The 27805-nt window shown below is 39.7% G+C and overlaps 1 protein-coding gene across 2 annotated transcripts in view; it reads right to left on the bottom strand.

Annotated features, from left to right (window-relative positions):
* The window catches only part of galnt2 (UDP-N-acetyl-alpha-D-galactosamine:polypeptide N-acetylgalactosaminyltransferase 2), a 138186-nt gene that overhangs the window by 19794 nt on the left and 90587 nt on the right, over positions 1–27805 (bottom strand). The window contains exons 2-7 of one of the 2 annotated variants that reach the window (XM_053621845.1): positions 25558–25645; positions 20015–20168; positions 8565–8663; positions 8273–8340; positions 7969–8034; positions 4864–4985 (exon numbers count right to left, since the gene is read on the bottom strand). In XM_053621845.1, the coding sequence (XP_053477820.1) occupies positions 4864–4985; positions 7969–8034; positions 8273–8340; positions 8565–8663; positions 20015–20168; positions 25558–25645 (597 nt within the window). The remainder of the gene's footprint in view (positions 1–4863; positions 4986–7968; positions 8035–8272; positions 8341–8564; positions 8664–20014; positions 20169–25557; positions 25646–27805) is intronic. The other variant, XM_053621846.1, reaches the window with a different exon arrangement.

The following is a 27805-nucleotide window of genomic DNA, read 5'->3' on the forward strand; positions in this document are numbered from 1 at the left end:
CTCGTTCATGTCTAGTAGCTCTTGCAAGAGCTTTTCTTTGACATCATCCAAGACATCCGCATCCTCCATGGTACAACGATACCTGGGATCCAAGATGAGAAAATCCAAGGCCTTTTCTCAGAAGGTTTTGGATTTCAGATGGGCTGTATTTCTCTGTCAATACCCTGCATATGTTTGCCTTTATGTTTGCTGTCAGTGCAGTGTCATTGTGGTCTGGAGATAAAAGTTCACCTTTAAGAAGTTCCAATGCAGTCAGGCTTTACTGAGGACACAGTGACACATTTTTCCCCTGAGAGGACATCCGTGAAATCAGCCACTGGCTTCATTGCGGCATTAATGGATTCCAACACAAACATCCTGCCAGGTTGGGCTGAGGTGGCAATGCTTTCAATCTTCAACCAGGACACGTCTTATAGCTGGGAGTTGCTCCAGCACCCTCTCTATCATTTATTGCTTGGTGTCCCATCATGTGGCAACATCCTGTGGAAAAGATAACATTGCTTTTATAGTCATTACTTCGTCTATAGCACCCAGGGGGTGTGCCCCCACCCCAGGAGTGCACGGAAGGGGGACGCAAATTGTTTTCAAGAAATGAAAATGAAAAGAAAAAAAACACAAACAGGGCATCATTTATAATGAAAAACCCTGTGTTCCCTCTCCCTCTGTATTTTCTTTTTGCTGGGGAGAGGCGGAGCTTAGCCTGCCTTTTATCTAGCAGTCAGTGCAGACCAGTGTAGCCAACTTAGTGACTTTTCAGACCTCTTTAGCTACTTTTCTGGAAGGGGGGAAAAAAAATAATAATAAAAGAACACCTAGGGACAAATCTAGGGAGTTTTTGGACAAATCCTAGCGACTTTCCAATTGTGGCCAGTACTGTCCTGCAAGCGCGAGGTCTTGCGTTCCCGCTGCACTCACACCTCTCTCTGGGTCTGCTCTGTTCACAGAGTGTCTGAGATTCGGAGATTTAACATGGATAACGAGACGCGCCCTTCGTCCCAATTTATATCATTCATATGCGAATGTTTTTAGAATGCAAGACGAATGGAATGCAGCATGTTTTACATGTAAAATAGTACACATTATTATAGCCTAGTTATAAGTCAAAGTATTTATAGTGTTCAGAAACATTTTAATTCATTCATGATCCAAAAAGTTGTTTAAAATTTATTTTAAAAATCATAAAAGTTATGAAAAGTAATTTTTACTTGTAAAAATTGTACCACATGATAGGGGAGGCTTGGGGGGGGGGCTTTAGTTACAAAAGGCAAACGGTTGAGAACCTCTGGTCTATACTAACATAACATTTAACAAATATTACTTTTGAAATTTCCTTTATTTAATCACAAATTATACATGGTTACATTCTAATGTAACCAATTATTTAATACATAAATACAAATAGGCCCCAAAGTAAGTCATAAATAAATATTTTTAAAAACCCTTTAAATTAAGTTTATATTAACCCCTTAAATATGTTGTGTTGTATAATAACTATCATCACTCACCAGTAATAAATTGTTTTGGGGGACACTGGTTTCAGTCTGTGTCTTCATCGGGTCTCTCTTCTTTAGCCAGCTCAGGTTGAAGGTGTTGACAAGATTCCTACAAAGTCCCATGGCCCGCACTGTGCGAGTCCTGTCACTGTCCAGTCAATGGGAAATATCCGAATGGAGGTTGTGGCCAAAGTAATTGAGCCATGGCCAGCCAAGATTGCGTACTGCAGCCACAATTTTAGCACCATTGTCTGTAAATATGCAGGCTTTTTTGCACTCATCTGATTCCCAGTCCATTAAAGCAGACCGAAGTGCTTCAGCAAGTACTACAGCAGTGTGGTCCTGGGGTATGTATCTGGTCTCTAAACACTGCAGAGTCCAGTCAGCGGTTCTGTAGTGTATGGTCAAGCTCGTGTATGGGGTCATATTTGAGCTTGACTACATATCTGTAGTGGCAGAGTAAAAGGACACGTCTTTCATCTCCTTCAGAATGGCGTCTTTTACCTTGCTGTACAAGGATGGAATGGAAGTTTGGGAGATGCAAGTTTTCTTTGGCAATTCGTACAGTCAAAAGTTTGCGAGTTACACAATCTGTGAGTGTGCGCCATTTCGCGCCGTCACGTTTATATTTGCACGTCACCAAAAATGACTGAGCTCATTTCCATATATCATGCGATAAGTCGATATATTGACTATAGCGACAGGCCTACCCAGTCGTCACACGCCCCCTCCCACTCGTCACACCCACCCCCACACCAGAGCAAGCATTTCACAGGCTCTGTTCAGAACTGATACAGTCATCACAGCGGATGACTTTTTTACTTTTCCTTCCCCCCCCCCATTCATATAAGGCTAAATTCTTTACATTTAGTTATTTTCATCCTACCAGTTGCTCGATTTTGTCTGAGGATATCTGAGCATTTATTACACTTCTGGGTCTCGGTAAACTAAATGCGAACTTATTTAGAGTGTATATATTATGAACATAAAGCTATTCAGCCTTCAACGTTACTGTGTTTGGAAAATCAAACATAAAAATGAGCTGAAGATGACTGGCTACATAACTGAACCAGAATCATTAATGTTCATGGTAAGTGAATCTCATCCTTTCCTTTGCTCTTTTGTTGTATAATTAAACTGCTATGTTCTATATAAAATGATAGGCTCAATAATATCTGAAACTATTCAAATAAACCTCTAGCTATTAAAATTCTGAGACATTTCTACACTGAGCAGTTTTCTGTTCATTAGATGAATTAGATTTTGACGAATAATTATTGTTTAAGTAACAATACATTTTCACTTCAGGGAGGTTTTGGTTATTCTATCCAGATGTCGGAGTGATTAAAAAGATCTATGGTTTTTGAGGACACAACTTTCTGCAATGCATGGAGGAACAGCGCTTTTCCCAGATCTTACATTGACACACGCTACTCTAACTGTCTTTGTAGAGTACTAGAAGACCTGTCTACAACTTTATCTGATGGCCTTAACTATTACCAAGAAGACTCCAAACCTCAGGTAGTTGTCTCATCTCCTTTATGAGTATACACCGATCAGTCATAACATTTAAACCGCCTGCCTAATATCGTGTAGGTCCCCCTTGTAACATGGAAACAGCTCTGACCCGTCAAGGCATGGACTCCATAAGACCTCTGAAGGTGTGCTGTGGTATCTGGCACCAAGACTTTAGCAGCAGATCCTTTAAGTCCTGTGAGTTGTGAGGTGGGGTCTCCATGGATTGGACTTGTTTGTCCAGAACATCCCAGAGTTGCTTGATTGGATTGAGATCTGGGGAATTTGGAGGCCAAGACAACACCTTGAACTCGGTCATGTTCCTCAAACCATTCCTGAACAATTTCTGCAGTATGGACAATTTCAACAATTTATCCTGCTGAAAGTGGCTACTGCTATTAGGGAATATTGTTGCTATGAAGGGGTGTACTTGGTCTGCAACAATGTTTAGGTAGGTGGTACGTGTCAAAGTAACATTCACATGAATGCCAGGACCCGAGGTTTCCCAGCAGAACATTGCTTAGAGCGTCACACTGCCTCTGCCGGTGTGGACCACTTTTGGTAGGTACTAACCACTGCATACCGGGAACACCCCACAACACCTGCTGTTTTGGTGATGCTCTGACCCAGTCGTCCAGCCATCACAATTTGACCCTTGTCAAAGTCACTCAGATCCTTACGCTTGCCCATTTTTCCTGCTTCCAACACATCAACTTCAAGAACTGACTGTTCACTTGCTGCCTAATATATCCCACCCCTTGACAGGTACTGTGACTTTAATGTTATAGCTGATCAGTGAATATCTTTGGGAAATACTACAGCATCTGCTAATGAACAATAGCAAAAACTTCAGCTAACTTGACATCCATTTGTCAGTGCTACACTTCGGAAAGCTACGATTGGTGTGGGAAAAAAAAAAAAAACCCTGCCTGATGGGCTCAATACATCTGCCACTCAATTCATACATGTACTTAATACTATCCATGATGATCCAATCTCCTGGGATGGATGATACTTGCAAGTCTGGGCAGGGTTACTGGGAATGCTAAATTTTTTGAGTGACATTACTCTAACCAGGTCATCTTATACAGAAAATGTACACTACCAATCAAAAATGTAGAAACACACATTCTTTATTTTTATTTATCCCCTCCCCCACATTTTAGAATAATAATAATAAAGTCATCAAAACTCTGAAATAACACAAGTGAACTATGGGAATTATGTTGTGGTAAAAAAATAAAAAAATAAAAAAAATAAATAAACTTGATAAAAATAAACTTAAATATTCTTGGCATTTTCTCAACCGATTTCTTGAGGAATTTCCCTGAGATGCTTTTTAAACAGTATTAAAGGAGTTCCCACCTACGCTGGACACTTATCGGCTGCGTTTTGGAATATTTCGCTCCAAGTCATCCGTTTAAAAAAAATAAAAATTTTTTGTAAATAAAATGTTAGTTTTCTAAGGAAAGAAATGAATATGTTGGCACAATTATATTTTTGTCTATAACACCGATTTCAAACATTTAATCATACGCCTTCAGATCAAAAGGTTTTTAAGATCACGAGAAACATTTCAGTCGAGTGTCTCCACACTTCTGACCGGTGGTGTGCGTGTCTGGACTGAGTAAGAACCTAATCACTTAAAACAACAACAAAATGTTCACCAACTACTGAACTGATCCACTCAGACTATCAGACCATGAGCACAGTGCCGTCCTGCACAAATTTAATTAACAATCTGTCACATCCACGGCTTTGAACAAGGATTTGTCCCACTGTATTTGTGGCTCTGTGTGTGTGTCTGTGTGTGTGTGTGTGTGTGTGTGTGTATGAGACTGTGTGAGACACTAACCTCAGCAACTCTCTCCAGCAGAGGCTCCAGCCAGTGTTCATTACACTCACAGTGGCTGTCCAGGAAAGTGAGGACACTGGCCGTGGATGCATCTGCTCCTCGGACACGCGATCGCATCAGACCTGAGACACACACACACACACGTTTTACTATCCTTGTGAGGAACTTCCAGTGACATCATTATTAATGCAGCTAATTAATGCGATGCTACACATCAATCTTACTCTAATCTAACTTTAACTGCAACAGCAGTACGGAAACATTTCCTCTTTTAGTTCCAAAAACAAGTGTCCAGTGGTCAAAAATGTCCGATATTCCTATTCTTATACGGGGATATAAATACCACCGCACCACAAAACATACACACACCAAACAAACGTAGAACACAAAACACACAAATGCACACAGAAACACATACGCACACACAGAAACACATTTAAACACACAAACACACACAGAAACACATACACACACACAGAAACACATTTAAACACACAGAAACACACAAACACACACAGAAACACATTTAAACACACAAACACACACAGAAACACATTTAAACACACACGCACACACAGAAACACATTTAAACACACACGCACACACAGAAACACATTTAAACGCACAAATGCGCACACAAACGCACAAATGCACACAAACACAAGTGAGCACACAAACGCACAAACACAAATGCACAGACAAACACACACAAATGCAGACAAAAAACACAAATGCAGACAAACACACACACAAATGCAGACAAACACACACACACACAGAAACACACACACACACAGAAACACACACACACACACAGAAACACTAATGCACACACAAACACATACAAACGCACATGCAAAATACACAGCCTCACAAATGCGCACACACAAACAGGCACATGCACACAAAAAAAAGTACTCAAAAACATGTGCAGACAAAATCACATGCACACACAAAAACACCTTGCATGCACACAAACAACAAAGCACAAAAAGACAAACTCACGTGTGCAGACAAAATCACGTGCGCGCGCACACACACGCACACACGCACACACAGGCGCTGCTTCCCTGTGGCTGGTGTAAGAACACAGAGCACTCCTGGCTGTTTCTAATCTGCACTGGAGGAATGTGATCTGTGATTCTGTAATCACATCAAATCTACAACGTGACAAACATCTCTGTGAACTTCCCAAACTCCTGACAGCAGCCCAACGCATTTCTGGCTGCAGTCACTGGAAGGACTTCATCATACTAAATAACAAAATCATGTCTCTCAATTAATGTCCAAAACCTCTGTCCTGTCCACAAAACTCTGTTTATACACATCGCACTGCAGTTCAGCTGCTTGGCATCTTCCACAGCTGTCAGAATTTCATGTCCTTTTCGATGAAGCGTTATTAAACCTCCATCCATCGAATTAAAACTCACATTGACTACATTACAGTGTTAAAAGAACCAAGCGTGTATGGAACGGAGGTAAGGAAACAGCTGAAATGAAAAACAGAAGTATTTTGGATATCACGAGCACCTTCCAAAAACGACGCTCTCTCATAACAAAGCATTTATATTGTTTAACACCATTTTCTCCGAGCACTGTGTAGAAAAGCTGTGTGTTTGAGATGAGGCTGTTTGTGGTGCTGGTTGTCATTAAAAATCATGTGGCTTCTCCACTTCCCTCCAGCTAAGCAGCCTGATTGCTTGATTGTTACTTAGATGGAAATCTGAGCAGGTAAACAACAAAAACTGGGAAAATCCATTAGACTGAGTCTGAGGCCATCAAGTAATAGAGATACAAAGATAATTTCTATCATTTCATTTTTTTTAAAGCTGCACTATTGTTGCTACAATAAACTGTTTATTTACTTGCAGAGCTTTTCTAAACCACTGGAATGTGTTGAATGTTTTCCTGTCTAGCCAGCGTAGAGGAGAGCAGAAGCATCTAATAGGAATATTTCCCACTAACGTCCACTAAAATAAAAATCCATATACATCTAATAGAAGAACATTTAATATTTGGCTACATTTACGGTTCTATATATTCACAGTAGGAATTATATTACTTTATACCACAGCACTGTTGAATTCTCGATTCTGATTGGTCAGACGGTGTTGATTCATTTAGTATAACAGCAACTCCCTACTTGCACAGCTATATATATATATATATATATATATATATATATATATATATATATATATATATATATATATATATATATAAAAACAAACTACACAAGTACCACTGTGATTTGCCAACAATTACATCCATCCATCTTCTATACCGCTTAATCCTTTTCAGTGTCACGGGGAACCTGGAGCCTATCCCAGGGAGCATCGGGCACAAGGCGGGGTACACCCTGGACAGGGTGCCAATCCATCGCAGGGCAAACAATCACACACACATTCACACACCCATTCATACACTATGGACACTTTAGACATGCCAATCAACCTACCATGCATATCTTTGTACTGGGGGAGGAAACCGGAGTACCCGGAGGAAACCCCTGCAGCACGGGGATAACATGCAAACTCCGCACACACAGGGCCACGGTGGGAATCGAACCCCCGACCCTGGCGGTGTGAGGTTTAATTTATTAATTAATGACACGTCACGCTTTATAACTTCCTCACCAACAAGAATTCATTTATTAGTATGAGGCTGTTCCTATGGAAACAATAACGTATTAGAAAGTGAGCGTTCAAATTAACCTATGATTTATATTACAGCCAAAACTACTGTCCAAGCCGCACTGTGTGTATAATATAAATCTACATCTTCTGACTAATCAGATTCGAGAAGTCAACCGTGCTGTGAGATCAGTCAGTATAAAAGAATGCAGCTCCCTTTCGTAATGTTGTATAAATATTCTCTAATACCATTTATATCTACCTTTCGCCTTTATTACCGCCTCCATCCACTTCTATATCACCCGAAACGCTTTTGAATTCTTTCAAATGTATTATTGTTTGTATTCGTATTTCCCTTTGTGTAGAAAAACAGTCTAGTTGTTAGGATAACAGATTATGAATGTAGGCCATACTGAAGTCCTCTAGGAAGGAGCAGACGTTACATAACCTGCAGTGTTATTAACATACTCACCTTCTCGTCTATCGTTTCGAAGAATCCGGACTTTCTCGATTTTCCCGAGCAAGGCCCCGTCTTCAGCTGAAGAAACAAATGAAGAAGGAGAGTTCATTTAAAGTTGGTGAACACAAAACAGACACTAAAGCCCAGGAAGCAGGACGCGCATGTCCATTTTGTCAATAAGCTAATCAGGTCATGTCATGACAACAGAGGAAATGACCTCAAATCAAGTCTGGAAAATGAAGGAAATAAGGTGCGTCTGCTTGAGGGATGAAAGGAATATGGATGCGCGTGGAAAGCTGGAGACGGAAGCACTTACGGTTGTCGCTGTAATCGTCTACGAGGATAATTTCTTTGACGAGATGGGCAGGACTCTTCTTCAGAACACTGCGGCGAGAGGTTCAGGAGTTAAACGGGTTCTCTTACGCAAGAGCTTTACATTGTGTACTTTAAACAAGTGGTTACGCTAAACGTTATCAGCAGGGGCAAAATGATGGAGTGCTCGGCGGCGTTGCACTCTGCGTGTGGAGTGCTCTCTAATGTTGTGTAACTCGAACACAGCAGACAGTACAGAGAGCTGGGCATGAGGAGCTCCCGTGCAGAAAGCTCACCTGATTATAGTGCGTAATAAAGCAGATCGAGCTTCGTTATGGAATGTGATCACCACGCTGGATGCAGGCAGATCGGTCCTCCACTGCTTATGGCGACAGCTGCCAGGGTGAGAGGGTGAGAGGGTGAGAGAGAGAGAGAGAGAGAGAGAGAGAGAGATCATGAATATTTGTAAATTACACTAGAACTGAAGTTTATCAATATTTCATCCCACTACCAAGAAGTAGTATAATTTTGAGGTAGCAAACTACGACAGCAACAACTTCTACTACGATGACAACAATATATACAACTCCTGCTAACACAATAGCCACTCCTACAACTACAATGACAACAACATCTATGACACTAACTACTAGAACAATAAAACTGAAACAATAATGTCCACTTATTTTAATTTTTCGATTTGTGTGTGGCAAAATATATATTTTTTTCATTATATATATATATATATATATATATATATATATATATATATATATATATATATATATATATATAGAGAGAGAGAGAGAGAGAGAGAGAGAGAGAGAGAGAGAGAGAGTACATTCTGTTGAAGTGTTCACTTGAAATTAATTTCAGTATCCCTTCTCAGTCCTGGACATTGCACATCTGGACACAGGTTGGAATCCTGCAGCCTTTTCTTTAGTTAAAGGTGAGAAAGCACACGCTCCTCTCTGGTACAAGATCAGGAGCCTGGCAGAATGTCTCATTGCTGATACCCATGAGAGCAGCATCACTCCGCAAGTCTGCACTCGTACACGCGCACAGCACCATGCATTGCAAAGTTTAACCTCAGACCAGAGTGAAGGTGATGTACCGACCTGATCTCATGCAAAATTCAAAATTCACAGAACATCTAAACACGAGAATGCCAAATGTTTATTTGCATGAGCTTGCTGGATGCTGGAACCTGAATGTGGATTCTGCACTTTCATTTATTTACAACACACACACACACCTTACTCACAGCTTCCTCCTCCATTTCCACCTGAAGAGCAGGACACTTTTCCATCACTGTATCGCTGTACAGACTCGAGGACAAGCGTTTCTGAGGAAAATCTCTAACATGTTCCCTATTTCCTTATTCCAGGAGAGGAGTCATACCTTATGGCATTTTTTTTTTTTTTTTTATGAAAAAGCGCTTCAAGAACCCCTGAGAATGATTTCGATGATTTAATACTTTGTAACTATGATATTGTTGCTATTTCATAATAATCTGCAGTTTCTTGTTGATACTTTACAGGTTGTATTCACGCTCTAGCCCCAGTAAAAACAGAGAGATGGAGAAGATGCAAAAAATAATACAAGATAAAAAATTGGATACACAAATATAGCAATTCAAGCTACCTTCACATTCACAGCTCATTCAGCAGGATGTATTTCTGATACATTAAATCTGCAGTGCTGCTCGGGTCCCAGATTCAAGCTATTACTGCTCTGAGAAAATGCCAAAAATATCCACACACACACACAGAGGTACGTTCTTGAAGGAATAAAGACCACATGCTTTCCATCATCACTTCCCTTTTAAATAAAGTGCTTTAATAACAAAAGGTCAAACATCATGCGTCCTTCTCACCCCAGTAAACACATGCACATCCAAATACAGCCCCGTTTTATTAATAACAGGCTGACAACACGCTGGCAAATCCCAAGCACAAGAGCAGCATTTAAAATCTTTAAAAGTATCTACTACGTGCGTTCTCAGTCTGAGCCTGGACAATCAGGTCTGACCCTGGATCGATCTGTTTGAGGGTGTAATCACTGATTTGTATGCACGTGGACAAATTCTTCCCAGACTGCAGCTCGATTAGACAATTTTATATGCCACTTCTGATGTGGAAGAAATGTATTTTTGCAAAATAAAAGATAACTGGCGCATTAATTTATCTTCCGAATAAATTAATTATAAAGGAATAAGGCTGCATTTGACTTCCCTCAGAATTCACAACTTGGAATGATGACATCTACCAGGCATTTGAGCTACAAAGTAAAAAAAAAATATAAATAAAATAAATAAATAAATAAATCACACATATGGACACCATGTCCTTCCTTTGTTAGCAAAGAGCTAGCCAGTGATGAGTGATGTATATTTTCCTCCTCAAATCTGCATAGACAGTATGTTGAAGGTGTATATAAAGGTGAAGTGAATAACAATGACTACCTTTACATGGACAGCAGTAATGTAATTATTGACCTTATGACCTTATATCCCCGTATGACTTTAATCAGATTAAGGTAATAAAAAATTGCTGTTCACATGGTAGATTCTTAATCAGAGTATTGTCTTAATCGGGTTAATATCGGATTAGTGTTATCCATGTAAACGTACTGACTGATTATCTCGTTACAATGGCACCTGTCAAGGGGGGTGGGATATATTAGGCGGCACGTGAACAGTCAGTTCTCATTCAGTACGTTTACATCAAGATCTACAGATTAAACAGGTGGAATCAGGTATGGTTCCTGCTTGGTTGGAATGAAAACCTGCACCCACACCGGCCCTTTGCGGAAAAGATTGGACACCCCTGCTCTATAATGTCTACATGCTAAAATAAATGCACAAAAAAAGTGCACTTCTATGCTGCATGTGTACTTGAAGAGAATCGTGCTTTTTGTGACGTGCACGTCTGTATGACTCAGAAAATCCAGCTCATTATTTAGGCCATTCCGGGCTTAGTTTAAATGAATATTATAGAACATACTGAGAAGTATGCCTTCTTTTTATTTCCAAATTGAGCCTTGTCCCAAATTCCTCTTGCTGTCTTTGTCTATTCAGCTGCACAATGAGCCGTTTCTGTCTTCTCACTATTCCTGCACTGGTTTAAAAAAAAAAAAACCTATATCAGGCAGAGATCTTTCAGAGAGACTCTTTCAGCAGGTTATCACATTAGTCCATTAAATACAGACTGCAATTTTGCTTCCTACAGAACTTGACTATGATTATATAAAAACCTGGAGTGCACTTCTGAGACTAGAAAAGAAAAAACACAACTAAGCAAATTCAAGTGAAGTACAGACTACAGTTGATTAAAATATTTCTATTAAGTAATCAAGTGCTAAGTCGCCAAAGATGTCTTTCAATCAAGAACGATTGTTTGCAGTGTGAAAATGTGGAAAAAGTACAAAGCCTGTTTACTAATGCATGCTGATAAAGGATGAAAGCTTCACAACATTTCATATCGCCAAAACAATCAGCCTTTGTGTGTTATTTAGGAAAATCCCATTTAAAAATAAAAACATTCAGTCATGTCTGCCTAGCAAACAAAATGACCATGAACCTTCAAACAATCAGGCGCTTTCCTGGTGCTTATAATAAACACCATCAATCTGACTCCCTCTAGTCTAATCAGTAAACTGTACTGCATCCAGATGTCCTCATGAATCTCAGCATGGCAGGAGTTCAGACTACCTCCAAGCTTGCATGCTATGCAACCACGCATGCCAAAACTGCAGGCCAAACTTTCTGCCATGCATCCAGTGCCCACTCACTATATGCTCTGACAGCTCTGAACAGATCTTTAAAGAGAACCTCCAGCGAATCCCATGCAAAATGTAACAAAAACATGGTCATGTCATCAACCAAATGAAAACAATTTGGGCGTATGCAGAAAAGGCAATAACAGTGTTTACAGGAGGAGAGACGCAGCCAAACCACCCAATAGAGTGGTGCAGGGATAACGTCATTTTGTACCGGAAGCCGGAAGTTATCATCCCACCGGTTCCCTTGACAAAAACCCAATAGGATTTTCATAGAGGCTTTTGGATTATCGCAAATAAATAAGCTCTGAGAACAACAAAAGTTTACAAGACTAAACCTACAAGGGTTGGGGTGATTGAGGTGGATAATTTTTTTATTCGATAAGACGACATGCGCATGAACTACAACGGAAACACATTTTTACCGAATATGATGGGCATCATAAAAAATCATGTGACTTTGCCTTAACAAATCATGTGATTGGATAATTGGCTCAGAAAAGTAAACTGGGGCACGGTGGGTCACATAACTGGACTAAGCAGCGGACCAATCTTGTTGCACAGCATCTCAAATGCTGCTTTCGTCATTCTGAAATGCCTGAGCCAAAATCTGTCATCGAAACGATCTGGTATAATTACCTGCCAGAACTGTCTCACATGATTATGTTGCCAAACATCAGGCATCTGCCTCCAATCACAAGATAGCATGAGGTGTGTGATGGGGTTTCTTCTGCACGCTCTGAAGAGCAAGTCATTTATTACATTGGAAAAAAGAGCCACAGTGGCTTCCCCAGTTGCAACATCTTCCATTTATATTAATACTTGCGCTTGTATTAATACTTTACCATTTGTATTAATACTAATTAATGCGCCAGTTTCCCCTGGAAGTGACTATTTTGTTCTCTTGAACACGTGGGATGGAAACGCTGCTTTATTCACAAATGTTTTATACGATATTCCAATTTTTCACACAAGCTACAAAGCTACGGAAAATCAAGCCTCATAAATGTACAGTTTTAGAAGTCAGGACAGAGATTTTCAAATCTCTTTTCTCACATGATTATGGATAAATGACTGATTTAACTAATTTGTCTTAATACCTAACATATGGCTGTGACTTACAAACTCCTTAAGGCTATTCTGCTTTCTCTTTTCCTAAATGTAGGACACAGAATCCTGAAGAATGCTTCGGCATTAGGTCTTGCCAATTCTCTCCCATTTTCTTCCCAATTTGGTAATACGATCTTGCCAAATCCCACCTACTAGCGAACTCTCCCACATCAACTTGGGAGGGTGAAGGCTTCCTCCACGATACATGAAGCGAACCTCTACATCTTTTCAAACTGCTGCCCATGTTGTGCATCAATGCAGCATAACACACTCTTAGCAAGCGCCATCCACCCTCTTTCGCGAACATGAGCTCACAGACACCGACGATTGGCTAATGTCACTGTGATTGACAGGGGTGAGAATACGCCATCTCACATCTCCAGACAGCACGACCGAGAACGACTGAAGCATCGACGGGATCCGAACTTGCAGTCTACGTACAAAAGGGCGAACGCTTTCCTGTTGTGCCACTCAGAAGCAAAGCAAAGCAAAACAAAAAAAATATAATTTCCATCAACTGGTGTTCAGTTCTGAAATACAAAAACTGATCGGACATGCAAGTACAGTGCACGTCAAACATCTTAATCCGCATAGCCTGTGACTCGGCTGATCTGGCTTTCATTCACTGGAGCCCGGAGCGTCATTCCTGTGCTTTCTCACTAGGAATAAGAAAATATATTGTGCAAACAGTCTATACAGGACTGTCAGATCGTTCCAAACATGCACATTCATATAAAAAGAATGTATTAACATGATGAAATAAGCACAGTGTGTGCAAAACTACTTTCTGTGCAACAGCTTTAAAATGCTCATTTATTAAAGTCGCACCAGTTAGAACACTTTAATGAGCTTTTAACGTTTCACTTTCTTAATTTTCTTGAAATACCTCCAGGGGGGAAAGAAAGATATGAGAGTTACGGCACAGAATGTGTTGTAGAACAGCCAAAGACGTTCTGCCTTTAAGATATGCTGAGGGCACAAACACACAGAGCTTTATAAAGTCAAGATAAGGAATGAATGGACTTGCTTGTTGAGTCCTTGAGCTGATAAAACATTTCAATATAGCGCATCTTCTGGTCTCCTTGGAGGAGGGTGTAATCTTTACAGCTCTCCTGAATGTTTAATTGATTGCGGTAGTGTTTATTCAATTTGCTTTTCTTGACAACTGATCTGAGGTGATTGATCATCTAGAAGATGACTGCTTATGGATTATATATAAATAATTCTGTTTTTAGCTGTCACTTCCATTTTAAAAGGCTTCTTGACTGGATTTCAGTTACAATCCTCCAGGTTTATCTACAGACCACAGCATGCCTTTCCTCACCAGTAAAAGAAAACCCCATCGAAACAAGAAGCAACATGACAAGAACTAATTGCGTTCCTCAGCCAAAGGAACAGCTTGCTATCACATATGCTATGGTCTCTGCGTTAGAGTGAAACCCAAAAAACACTGTTTTTAGGTGGACTAAAGATCTGCTTTCACCAGTTGACAGAACATACCAAACAGACTCGGGTACAAAAGAAAAAGTGCTCAAATTTCCATTCAAAGGGAGGTGAAACAGAGTGGGAGGCCTGAGATACAGTGTTCGCTAGTCCTGAGTAAACATTTACTTCAGCCTTGTGCTTCATGTTGACTTTAGCCCATAATTCCATGACTAATGTTCTTGCAGAGACTTGGGCTGATGGACTGCCTGGATCCTCCAAAGCTACAACAGACAGCAGAACAAGTGGACTTGAGAAAATCAATAACTGGACAGTTTTTGGAAGCACTAACATCTCCAGGCTTAAAAAGAGCATACACAATGGGCAAAAGATAAGGAGATGAGCAGATGGTCACCAGTAGTAAAATACTGTTGTCTTCCAGAGATCTGCTCATGGCAACCTAATGCAAAGATACACTGTTTGAATATTTACAATGGAACATTACACACTTCGACATAATTTACTTATGCTTGCCAGAATCCCTGCTCCAGTCAGAGTCGCAAGCATGCTAGCTAGAAAAAGCTGCTCTATAAATAACCAAGCCGACCATGTGAAACGTATTCTATAAGGACCAGAACCACTTGTGAACCAGATTTCCACATGATGAAACTCCATTAGCACAACAGTCATCATGTCTGTTAGTATGATCATGCTTGTGCATGGAATGTACTGAGGATCAGGGGATTTCTCACTCTGACTCCACTTCCTGCATGTCAACAGTACATCGGGGAGTCCTGGGAGCGCTCTGCGGCTTCACATGCGAAAGCACAAGCTGATATAAACAGACTGTGCGTCTTGCCCACCAAGCAGCGTCCTTCTGGAACTCGGCAACTGTTGTTGGAAACCGCTGTGTACACTGGAATTACGACAGATAAACACCTAACAATCCTCCTGCTGTTTGTTTTCCCACAACTTCAGCCTTTCATATCACTGTGCTCCTCATCACAGCGTTCAGCAGCAAAACAATACGCATAATACATTTCTCAACTAGCACTGTTCTCGTGGTCATAAATTAGACATGAACCTGGTACAATCTGAACCCATATGAAAGCATCAGCAGTAAAAAAAAAAAAAAACCCACAAAAAACTGGAAGCATCACCAGATCTCAACCCAGTTGAACACCTATGTGAGATTCTGGCCGGGTTTGGTGAGCCTGTGCACACTGTAGCCTCAGACTGCGGTTAGCGGCTGACAGAAGTGTAACTCAGTGTGGTCTTCTGCTGTTGTAGACAGTCTGCCACAACGTACAAGCATTCTGAGATGCTTTTCTGCTCACCACGGTTGTAAAGACTGGTTATTTCAGTTACTGTAGAGTTCCTGTCAGCTGAAACCATGGTCAATTACTGACATCACATTTTATTCCCCCCCCCCCCATTCTGATGTTTGATGTGAACATTAACTGAAGGTCTTGACCTGCATCTGCATGATTTTATGTACTGCGCTGCTGTGACACAATTGACTGATTGGATAATTGGATGTACATAGTATAAAGTGCACAATTCTTTAAAATATTCATTTTTATTTAATCCATTAACCTCCCATGACCCAGTGGTGGGTCTTGGCCTTCCAATCACGGGATCTCAACCCATTTGAACACCAATGGGAGTTTGTGGACCGACGTTTTAGATGGCAACTAAGGGAATATCTTTAGGAAGAATAGTGTTCATCTCTCCAGTTCAGTTCCAGAGATTTGTACAAACAAACCAAGCGATAATGAAGCTGTTCTGGAAGCTTGTGGTGGCCCAACACCTTACTAACACACTGTATTTTGTTTCTTCCTTTAATTTGTCCATCTGTATATTAACTACACCTTAAAAAGGCATGAAAAGGATTAGACTTTAGACAAATGTCCATTACGATGCAATGGCAAAAATAACAGACCCAACATGTACATTGCCAGTACAAAAAAAATTCTTTTATTAAAGCAGTTTTCAAACCTACCGAGGCCACTTTTATTTTTTAATAAGTGATGTCTGAGGTTTTATTTTTATTTTTTTATTACGCCAGATATTATCCGTTGTTAATTTCCACCCAGTATGTAGTGCTCATATAACAAGATATCTACTATTCTGGAATGGTGAGTGCTCACACTCACTTCCCCTCTGACAAACTGTCAAAGTTTCTGAGCTGCTGCTAATGCAATACCGGAGGACAGCGCTTACTGCCCAGTTCTGCCCTAACAGACAGGAACGACGGGCCAACTTTCAGTTTAACAGAGAGCCATTCTACCAACCTCCATTACCTTTTCCATTAGACTCGATTAGAGAGACATTTTACGTCCTTCATTTTCACGGTCATGGAACAGATTAAATAAGCTCTGGGTATTGGACACCTCGCCTAACTGCCTAACTGTCTGCCTCCATCATGTCTTCTTGTATTAATAAAAATAACAAATAAAAGGCCCAGCTGCATTAAAATAAAACACTTCTGTTCTATGGTGGCTTTCAGTAAACCGCTCTAATGCGCAGAATAAAACAGACAGGCTGCTATTTGAAAGAAAGCTTTGTCTTACCATAATGTATGCTCTAGCAAGGTGCATTATAAACAGATACAGCTTCCACAAAAGTATAAATGATGTGTAAAACTGGGAACAGACCAAATCTGGCAAAATAATACACTGGCAGAGCGAAATGAAAAGCTGAGAATAGACCTGCTGTTAAATCACCAAAACCTTCCCAGTCTCTGAGAAACATGCAGATGGGAGCAGAGATGTTGAAAGACAATAACGGTGATTAGATGGAAGAAATACGATTATTTTCTTTCCCACCAGGGTGCCACAATCGTCTCCTGGTCTAATGACGTGGCTTTTGCTAATCATAGAGCGGAGTGGGTGTGGTGCACATTAGACGCACGACACGTCGCACAAAAGCAGGAACACGTCTCTCAATGCTGCATAGCGGCAGTGAGGAACGAGAGAAGCACATCCTGGAGAACGCTTAAATTACTCTGCTTGCGTTCCATGTCACTCAGTACTTAAGTGCTGAACAATACTCAACATACAACAATGAAATAGAGATGATCACAAACGCAGTAGGGTTGGGATTAATTGACTTCATTTCACCGGGCCAAAAATGTTATCAAAAACTAATAACTACTTTTATTTCTAGAGCATACATTATTTTTGTAGCATGACGAAAAGGAGCAAAAAGGTTGGGGGAATGCGCTTATAAGACAATAAATCAATGACTACCTTTACATGGACAGCAGTAATCTAATTATTGACCTTATTCTGAATAAGACAATATTCTGATTAAGGTGTTTACATGAGTTGCTTTTAGGATATTCCTTTCATGTTCCAGTTTTACATGTTATAAAACATAGATGGATTAATGTCACACGTCATTACGTCCCCACGGCACGCCGTCCGACGTTCCCACTAGAATCGTAGTGTGATTAAGGTGTGTACATGTCTGTAATGCTCGTCCATAATGTGACTAAAATAGGAATACTCCACATGTCTTAATTCAGTGTGTGTTTACTTCGAGTATGGCTTTAATCAGATTAAAGTCATCAATAATCGCTGTTTACATGGTAGTTTCTTAATCAGAGTATTGTCTTAATATCGGATTATCGGTGTCCGTGTAAACGTACTGAATGATCAACAATGTGTTGGTGTGATGGAGTGGAATAGAGTCACTCTGAAGTTCATTAATTTCCAACAACAGCAAGTGTTTTATTCCTCGTATACCACAGCAACCTGCCAACGATCATCATTATTAATAAAACGAGACATGATAGTTACTTTTATTTAAACCCTGCAGCTCGTCATATTACAGAGAAAATCTTCCGTCACGAAGACTCTCCTGTGGCGGAAAACCTACCGACTGACACTGGAGGCTCCTTAAAGAAATGTTAAACGTCTCCCTACAGAAAACAGTGCCATATCAACAAACATTTTGCTTTGTTAAATAACATGCTTTTTAAATCTGTTCATTATTAGCAGTAGATTATGTGAAGCATCTGCCATACACATCCCTGTGAATTAGCTCTAGCTATACAAACCGTAACGTATTACATCAAGCACATTAAAATAAACCCGTGCTTTAAATTACAGCCAGAATGATCAAATCAGAGCTGCTGTTATAGAAAATGACTTTCACTCGATTTAAAAATTCAAAGGCTAAAAACAAGCACAGATGAATGTTTAGAATATTGAGTCCGTATTGTAGCTTATGCAAGTCTGTCAAAACGCATTTCCTTCACATACTGCGACACTGTTTCCACATCATTTGGAAATTATGCATCAATTTACTGACTTAATGTAAAATGAAGTGATATTAGGAGAAATGTAATTAGCTTTTTCCAAACAGGCTTCTATCACTGTAGCGGAATCTCAAATAGTACTACTTAGGTAAACATATCAATGCCATCACTTCATTACGCTATACATAGTGACCTGGGATCGGGCGTAACGGTGTGAATTATTCCTGCATGAGACTGGAGTTACAAATGCTGGACGGTTTTTGTGGATCACCCAAAAATGTCTAAAAATCATGCTTCAAAACAAATCTGAGTGTATGATGAAGCGTTTGCTTTTAGGTGATTAGACAGCATTTGAATCACTATTTACGCAGAACAACTAGGACACCAGCTCCTAGTCCAACGTTTCACCATTTCTATTGAATTACCAAAAAGTCAGCACAAGAAAATGCATGAACCTGTGTTTCCTTCCACCACGGTCATGCAAAAGTCATGAAGATGTGAAAATGATTAGGGAGACGAGAGCACAATACCCAAAACTGCATGACAGTTTCAGAAAGAGCTTCAAAACAGCAGCATGATGGAGAGATCTGACATTTAATTTAAATGTATGTTCTTCATTCATTCATCATTCTTCACCTGTCTAAACAGCACGATCTAGCTGTAGCTGCATTCATGACATGTTGTAATTACTGTAATTACGAGATTAAGACTTGTAAAAAGCATTCACTTGTAGCCCTTGTAGAACTCGTAATTATAACTTATAAACTAGGAATTCTCTGAGTGCTCCGACTTGTACCCACCTGACCTCTGTAATATTTAGCAATCCTATAAAAATGTGATTTAATGTTGTAGTTATGTATTTTGCAGCTCTCGATCATCATACACTGATTAATTTAGGCGTCCGAGGTCATGAACAGCTCCTTGTAGAACGTCCGGGGTGTCATCTAGTAATTCCGACATGGTGTGTATGCAGACTCGAGCACTGATGCATGTGACTTACATCATCGTTTATTTATTCATTTATTTAAAAAACTTTCCACAGATCTTTTTCAGTATAACTAACATCCATATGCTTAAACTGTATTCTGCCTCACTGGTAAGTGTTTCTGGATGAAAGTGTCTGAATTATAAATGAATGAATGGAAATGTAACAAGACAGGAGGGACTCACTGGTCGTGTCTGGTGTCTGGGACGCCGCGGTCCATTCTCAGTTTGTCGCTCTCCACCTGGTTGAACTTGTTTCGGGCATAGGGATCCTGTCCCGGCTTCACCACTGTCGCCCCCACATATAGGTCCTGATCAAAGTCCTGCCACCTGACCTTCCCTGGAAAACACACACACACACACACACACACACACACACAAAGAACTTTAGCATACAGGCTTTAGAGAGTGTGCAGTAATCAGATGGCTGTGTGTTCTGAGGTAAAGCTCATATGTCGGCAGTAAATAAATAAAACTGAAGGTAATGCTCTAAATCGTGATTCTCGAAGTGGGGTCCATGAAGCATAACCAACAGGAGTGTGATTTTTTATTTTTTTTTATTTTGTTACAGTAGTGGAAACCACAACCCACATTTACACAGTTATTATATTTAGGCGTCCAAGCACCAAAGTCAACTAAGACCGAATGTGATCTAAGGAATAGAAAAATGTTCCTTGACAAATTTAAAACGAAAATGTTCATGGCATAAATCTTTACTGAGGGGGTTTTCTGGAGTGTAGTTTACACTTACAGGAGTTAGAGCTCCTTTTCTAAATGACCTGGTCCTCTGTGGGTTTGTAGAAGTGTCCAAATCAAATTTGGCTAAAACGTCAACAACATAAGACATCTCTGGTAACAATTACCAGTTTGAGAAGAGCATCCAGCATTATCAAGGACTCGACACAACCCGCTCATATATTCAATCTCCTCTTCCTTTTCCAAGGCAGTCATCATCATGAACAGTGCATTAACATAACAGTACCTCAAAGTGATGACAGAGACCACTTATGGATATTAACGACTTAGTGCTGTAACCACAGGGAATATCTCTAACTACAATCTGTGCAATATCAACAATACAACATGTGCAATAACTAAGAATTTGTGCCATAACTACATTATAAGTAATAACTACAGTATGTGCAATAACAAAGATCTTGTGCAGTATGAGTGTATGGGAGGAGGGTAGGATGTTAGCTGGTGTTGCCTTTTATTGCATGCTTGTGTATTCAACTAGTTAAATATCACGTTTACTGGAGATGCGACAGCAATTTCACGGTCATTGGCAATGACATTAAACCTTGAAACTTTTAAACATGATACACGAAAACGAGAATTTCCGCTAACTGTTAAAAGAAAACCAAAAATTTAAACCAGCAAGACTGTTCTGGTTGCCATGTTATTATGCCTCTGACACCGAGTGGAATGGTGGAGGTATTACGCTTCCTGGTTGTCCATCCGTCTAAGATTCTTGTTAGCAGGACCTCTCAAGACGAGTGCTTGAATGCTTGAAGAATTTATACGGTGTTATCATCATAACCAGCATATAAACTCATTAGATATCGGTATCAACCCAAAAAGGGTCAAAGTCACAGCAAGGTCAAATGCTTTTCTTCAATAACTTCCTTCAAGTTTGAAATATATTTTTAGGTTATTTAGGGAATTGAAATTAGTAACAAGAAGAAATAGACTTGGTGGTGGTTTAGACGTATGGTTAACGCCACTGGCGGTGAACTCAACTTCCATCACCAGAAAATTCCATCTCCTTGTGTTATGTTTATCTGGTATTTCCTAATTATGCAACTGATGTGTGAATGATGTTCAGAGTGATAACTCATTTGCCATTGTAAATTTAGACTTAAATCCCATGTATTGTCCTTACAAAAAAAACAAGTCTGGTGAGGGAATAACTATTCATAAGTGCTAATGTAAGCGATAACAGGAACTAACTTCCACAACACTGTTAACGGTCATCAACGGTTAAAAGCATGAAGTGTCATACATTAATAAGTAAAAAAAAAATCGCAATTATCAAATTGCTGTGGTATGAAGGAAGAATGCACCTTGGGGTGGGATAGTTCTAGGAAACTAATCAACTTTGGGGTGGTAACAGAGACTTCACTTTGCATCAGGCCACATCACACCACCCAACCTTAAATTATTTTCCTATAACAGCATGGCCCTTTTTATATAAAATCACTTCTGTTATTACTAAACATGAAATGATTTTTTAATTGGATAGGACAGAGGGTGCCTTGCACCTCTGGAGTTGGGAGTTCAAATCCTGCTTCCGGGTACTCCGGTTTCCCTCCCAGTCCAAAGACATGCATTGTAGGCTGACTGGAATTTCCAAATTGTACTGTGTGAATGTGTGCGATTGTGCCCTGCCACGGGTTGGCACTCCATCTATGGTGTCCCCCGCCTTGTGCCCCGTGTTCCCTGATTCCCCCCTGGCTCCAGGCTCCCCCATGACCCTGTGTACGTCAAGCGGTATGGAAAATGGATGGATGGATAAAGTCTGATAGATTTCATGGTCATCTTTAAGATTTGTTATATATTAAATTTAACGTAACATAAAACAATATCTAGCAGTTGCTTTAAGACAATGAAAGTACGTCTTCAAGCGGAATTGAAGTAGAATGACATTTTCCCTTTTCAATTTTGGTGATGGATTATAAAACACTAGACATTTACTTGTGGTTGAGACACATTCAAAAGAAAAACACTTCTCAATTCAGGAAAAGCTGTAGATTCCAGAACTTCATATAGTAAATGTAAAAAAAGATTTTTGCCATGTGAAAGGTTTTCCCAGGCTGACAGATGGCAAATTTCCATTTCAGTGTCAGGAACAGCAGCTGTCTCTACCATTGGTTAATTGGTAGTAGCTGTAATAGCAATCAAGTCAGTGAGACATATGGTAGAATTTGATTCATTTGTCTCTCCTAACAGAAGCCTGGTGGTTATTATGAGCATCGTAATTAGCTCATTTGTCTGATCATGATCTTTCATTAAAGCTCAAGATTCCATCAGAGAGATGAAACCTAAACTAAAGCCAAACTTAAAGCATTGTTAAATAAAGAGAGTGCCCCTGCACATGTATACATTATTTCAGACTGAAATAACCATCACTCTGGGTACAAACTTAATGAGATAACAGCACAGAGCTGAAATCAGAAATCAAAGCATGACCCCTAACCACTGTGGTCTGATTGACAGTGCTTTAAGTTGTGGTAGCGAGCTCACTCAAGGTCACTGGTCTGTCTGACCCTACATCATTAAACACCCAAGCAAATATCACTGTGTGGTTAGAAAACAGATTTAAAAACATAAGGCCAAGATTACGAGAAGCACTCAAAAGATTCAAAGTTGGTTTCAAAAGTAGCCGTGATTATCTCCATGTGGAATTCTTATTGGCAATTTTAAAAAGACTCTTGAATTCTTGATTCTGTTTAGTCAGATGGCAAATAATTGATTTAATAATAATAATATAGTAATATCTTTATACTAAAGCATTATTATTACTGTTAGTAGTAGTAGTAGTAAAGGTGGTGGTGGTAGTATTAGTAGTAGTAGTGGTGGTAAAAGTGTATGTAGTAGTAGTAGTTGTAGTAGTAGTAGTGGTGGTGGTGGTAGTAGTGGGGTGGTGGTAGTAGTTGTAGTAGTGGTGGTGGTGGTATTAGTGGGGTGGTGGTAGTAGTTGTTGTAGTGGTGGTGGGGTTGAAGGTAGTAGTAGTTGAAGTAGTGGTGGTGGTAGTAGTGGTAGTAGTAGTTGTAATGGTGGTGGTAGAAGTTGTAGTGGTGGTGGGGTTGGAAGTACTAGTAGTTGTAGTGTTGGCGGTAGTAGTAATATTTGTAGTAGTTGTAGTGGTGGTGGGGCTGGAAGTAGTAGTAGTTGTAGTAGTGGTGGTGGTAGTAGTAATATTTGTAGTAGTGGTGGTAGTAGTAGTAGTTGTAGTGGTAGTAGTAGTTGTGGGGGTGGGGTTGGAAGTAGTAGTAGTTGTAGTAGTGGTGGCGGTAGTAGTAATAATTGTAGTAGAGGTAGTAGTAGTTGTAGTGGTGGTGGTAATAGTAGTTGGGTGGTAGAAGTTGTACTGGTGGTGGGGTTGGAAGTACTAGTAGTTGTAGTAGTGGTGGCGGTAGTAGTAATAGTTGTAGAGGTGGCGGTAGTAGTAGTTGTAGTGGTGGTGGAAGTTGTTGTAGTAGTGGTGGCGGAAGTAGTTTTAGTGGTGGTGGTAGTAGTTGTAGTGGGGTGGTAGTAGTTGTAGTGGTGGTGGGGTTGGAAGTAGTAGTTGTAGTGGTGGTGGTAGTAGTAGTTGTAGTGGTGGAAGTAGTAGTAGTTATAGTTGTAGTGGTGGTAGTAGTAATAGTTGTAGTAGTGGTAGTGGTGGTGGTAGTAGTTGTAGTGGTGGCAGTAGTAGTAAGTTGTAGTAGTGGTGGTGGTAATAGTAGTTGTAGTAGTGGTGGTGGCAGTAATAGTTGTAGTAGTAGAGGTAATAGTAGTAAGTTGTTGTAGTGGTAGTAGTAGTAATATTAGTAGTGGTAGTAGTAGCAAACAAAAACAATACAACAAAATAATTTGACCATAAATGATGCAGTTTAATTTCGACACGTTATTGCACCCAATACAGCAAAACACAGTTTTATTACAATTGATAGTAATTGTTATTTATTTATCTTATATAGAAATCGTGCTGTTGAGTTCTCAAATCTGACTGGTCAGAAATTGTTTATTAATCTTCTAGTAGCTACTACTACAGTACCTTGGACAGTAGTTCTGGCTGTAATAGGTTGAACAATAGGTTAATATTACACCACTTGTTCTAATAGGCTGTTATTTCTATAGTAACAGCTCATACACAGACTTGTACGCGGATACGCCACGTAATCTACGACTAATAATAATAATCTGATTTTTTTTTTTTTAATCAATGAACAGTTAAACTGAAGGAGTAAAACTTCTTAAAATGCTTAAAACTTCTTTTCCAGTGTGTTCAGTGGGGATAATGCTCCACTGTCATTACCTCAGATATTAAATCCAATTTGCTCAGGAATACAATCAAACACGTAGCAAAGTTGTCACTCTATGACAACGCCTAAACAAAGCTGAAGACGTGCAGTCATTACCACCTCAACACCTTTCGTTTTTCTTTGCTTGGGGGAAAAACATGATTGCGTTAGTTCTCCTGCATCAGCCATCATAAGCCGGATTTAAGCAGTGAATTTATGCACAGTGCAGTCGGAAACATTTACAGCTTTGAGAGTGGGTAGATAAAGCCCCAGAGAGATGCCTTTATGGTTGGAAATATTGTTCTCGGCCAGTGAAATGTACCAATATTTGTTTATTTATGTCTGATTACCAAGCAACTTAAACCTGGAGACTTTAAGAGCCTCGCTATGTTGAGTGTCTGGATAAAAAAGAAGCTTTGGGTAAGACGGGGCTGGAGTTGCGAGATGGATAATGAGCCTGGGAATTCTCTTGCCATTTTTCTGAGCAAATTCATACACGCTGCATAACCAGTAAGCCCACTCCAGGTTATGGAAGACAGATACGAGTGCATACAGTATAACTCATCTCTCAGCATAATCCAACTTGGCGACCGTCCTGAGTTTCCGAGTAGGAATTGCGAGTTGAGTGGTGGTTTCTTTGGGGTTTTTTCTGAGTTTCAAGAATGCAGTATTAATCCTGCAGTGTGTTTGCATTACACACTGGTGTTCAGGTGGACTCGTACCTGGGGGAAGGGTTTCCAAACTCTGCGCTCTGCTGTCTGTGTTGCTGTGTGCTTGAATTCTGCTCGAACCGAAGCCACTCCAGTCATCCTGTCCAAAAGGGGGGGGAAAAAATGCACAACACATTTTAGTGTTCCTGCTGTTTAATATTGTTGCCATCATGCAGTTAACTTTACTAGTTGCATAACTGTATGCAAACATTTTAATACATACAGTGCCCTCCACTAATATTGGCACCCTTGGTAAATATGAAGAAACGAGGCAGTGAAAAATTGTCAAAAGTATTGATAAAGTATTGAAGAGGGTGCCAATAATTGTCGCACACCTATATTTAACAAAGATATAGATATAGATAGATAGATAGATAGATTTGATGAACACAGTATGTTTGTGAATGTTTTGAACAAAATATCAAAAGGTTAAACAATAAAGACAAGTTTTCACTGCCTTCCAATATTAGTGGAGGGCACTGCAGTTATAAACATCACAAATACTATAAACAAGTCACCAATATTTTGCTTTCTCAGGGTCCATAAACAAATTTTTTCCATTTCTGCCAAACCAAAAAAAAAAAGTTTTCACAATCATTCAGACAAGCAGTCAGTAGTGTATATAACTGAATCCCAAACAGGTCTGACTAAAGGTCAGTGATGTTACTAAGGCTAATAAAACACCTTTTATTAAAATAAAATTGGACACAAACTCTGCACACTGAGCGTGTACATTCTGGAAGACAGACAGGAGGTTGTTTGTGATCTTGCAGGTGTGGTGCAGGTATTTATATGCTTCTTTTAGCCATTTTCACAAGTTTAACATCACATTATCAGATAGGAAGATACGCTAATTTGACTGTAAACACCGTAGTGAGCCAGGTCCTTACCAGCACCCGAACTTGTGTACACATTCTGATTCATGACCTAGGGAGCTAAGGAGCTGACTCAGACGCACCCTTGGCTACTCACTAATGAAGCGGCATATTGCAGTATTGGTAAAAAACAGCACTGAAATAAAAAATTCTCCCTCTTCAAAATGAACAACAATTTTTTCCTCAACTAAGCGACAGTTAGAAAAGAGACGCACAGCCAACAACACCCCAACAGACCATGTTCGCTGCTAACCAGGCAACACCCTAAAAAGATACTACAGTACTGCAAAGCCTGACTCAATTCCAGGGACAGGACATAGGATATCGTTCTACAGAACATTTGATTGGACAAATCACAAAGACGTGACAAGTTATGAATCCTGAAAATGTTTTTAGCATTTCACCCAGAAGTGATGAACTACGCAATTTAAACAAGAATATCTCAAACTATTTTTGGGGAACTATCCAAACAATCATATTGGTGCCCATGTAGCACTAAGAGACAGGGACAAAAAGCTCTGAAACAGCAATATTTTTTAAAAAACACTGTAAAATAAGAGTGCTTAATCCACAAACCCATCCATCCATGGCACCATGAAATCATGGAAGTAGGACCTGTACGAAATCGTGTCTCAAAAAAAGCAAAAGTGCTTATACTCATGAATTAGGCACATATTATATATAGAGTAACTATATTATATTCACTTTTAAAGGTTAAAAAAAATAAAAATTAGGGCCTACATTTCATACTTCTACCTATACAGTATTGGCGATACAACGCTTGGCGAGTGTATTGATGAGACGCTGCACGGCCCGTCGACTCAGACATCTCACTCATGGTCCTCTGATAATGAACTGAGCGTAACCTTGCTCTGCAGTCAAGAAACGTCTGAACACATTCCTTTACCGGAGTGCCTTTACCTGAACAATGACGCAAAAACACCTTTAACTCTCCTCCCCGAGTGTAACATCTGTCTCTCCATCTTTTTGTCACGTGGATAAGTGCAAAGTATAATGGTTTATACCAAAAGAGGTACACATTAATGCACATCATTAGAGATCGATTATATTTCGCCTGACTGCTTTGGAACATATTTACAGCTCTCTATCTACTTCTTACACTACTTTCTGGTGGAAATGTAATCAGACAGTGTAATGTAGTTTTTAGCAATCACAAAAAAAAAAGCAAGTTGTAATATATATTAATGATATTATACACACTTGCTTTATGAAAGAATCTACTAAAGAGCAGAACATGATAGTTTACTGGATGTAATAAATAAATAAATAAAAACCTTCTTGCCATTATGTATATAGCTCCAAATATATGTATTCCATTATGTAAATTGATCCAAGTGTGTTTCCACACTTATTAGGCAGTTTGC

The sequence above is a fragment of the Ictalurus furcatus genome, chromosome 3 (assembly GCF_023375685.1).
Source record: "Ictalurus furcatus strain D&B chromosome 3, Billie_1.0, whole genome shotgun sequence".
NCBI lineage: Eukaryota > Metazoa > Chordata > Actinopteri > Siluriformes > Ictaluridae > Ictalurus > Ictalurus furcatus.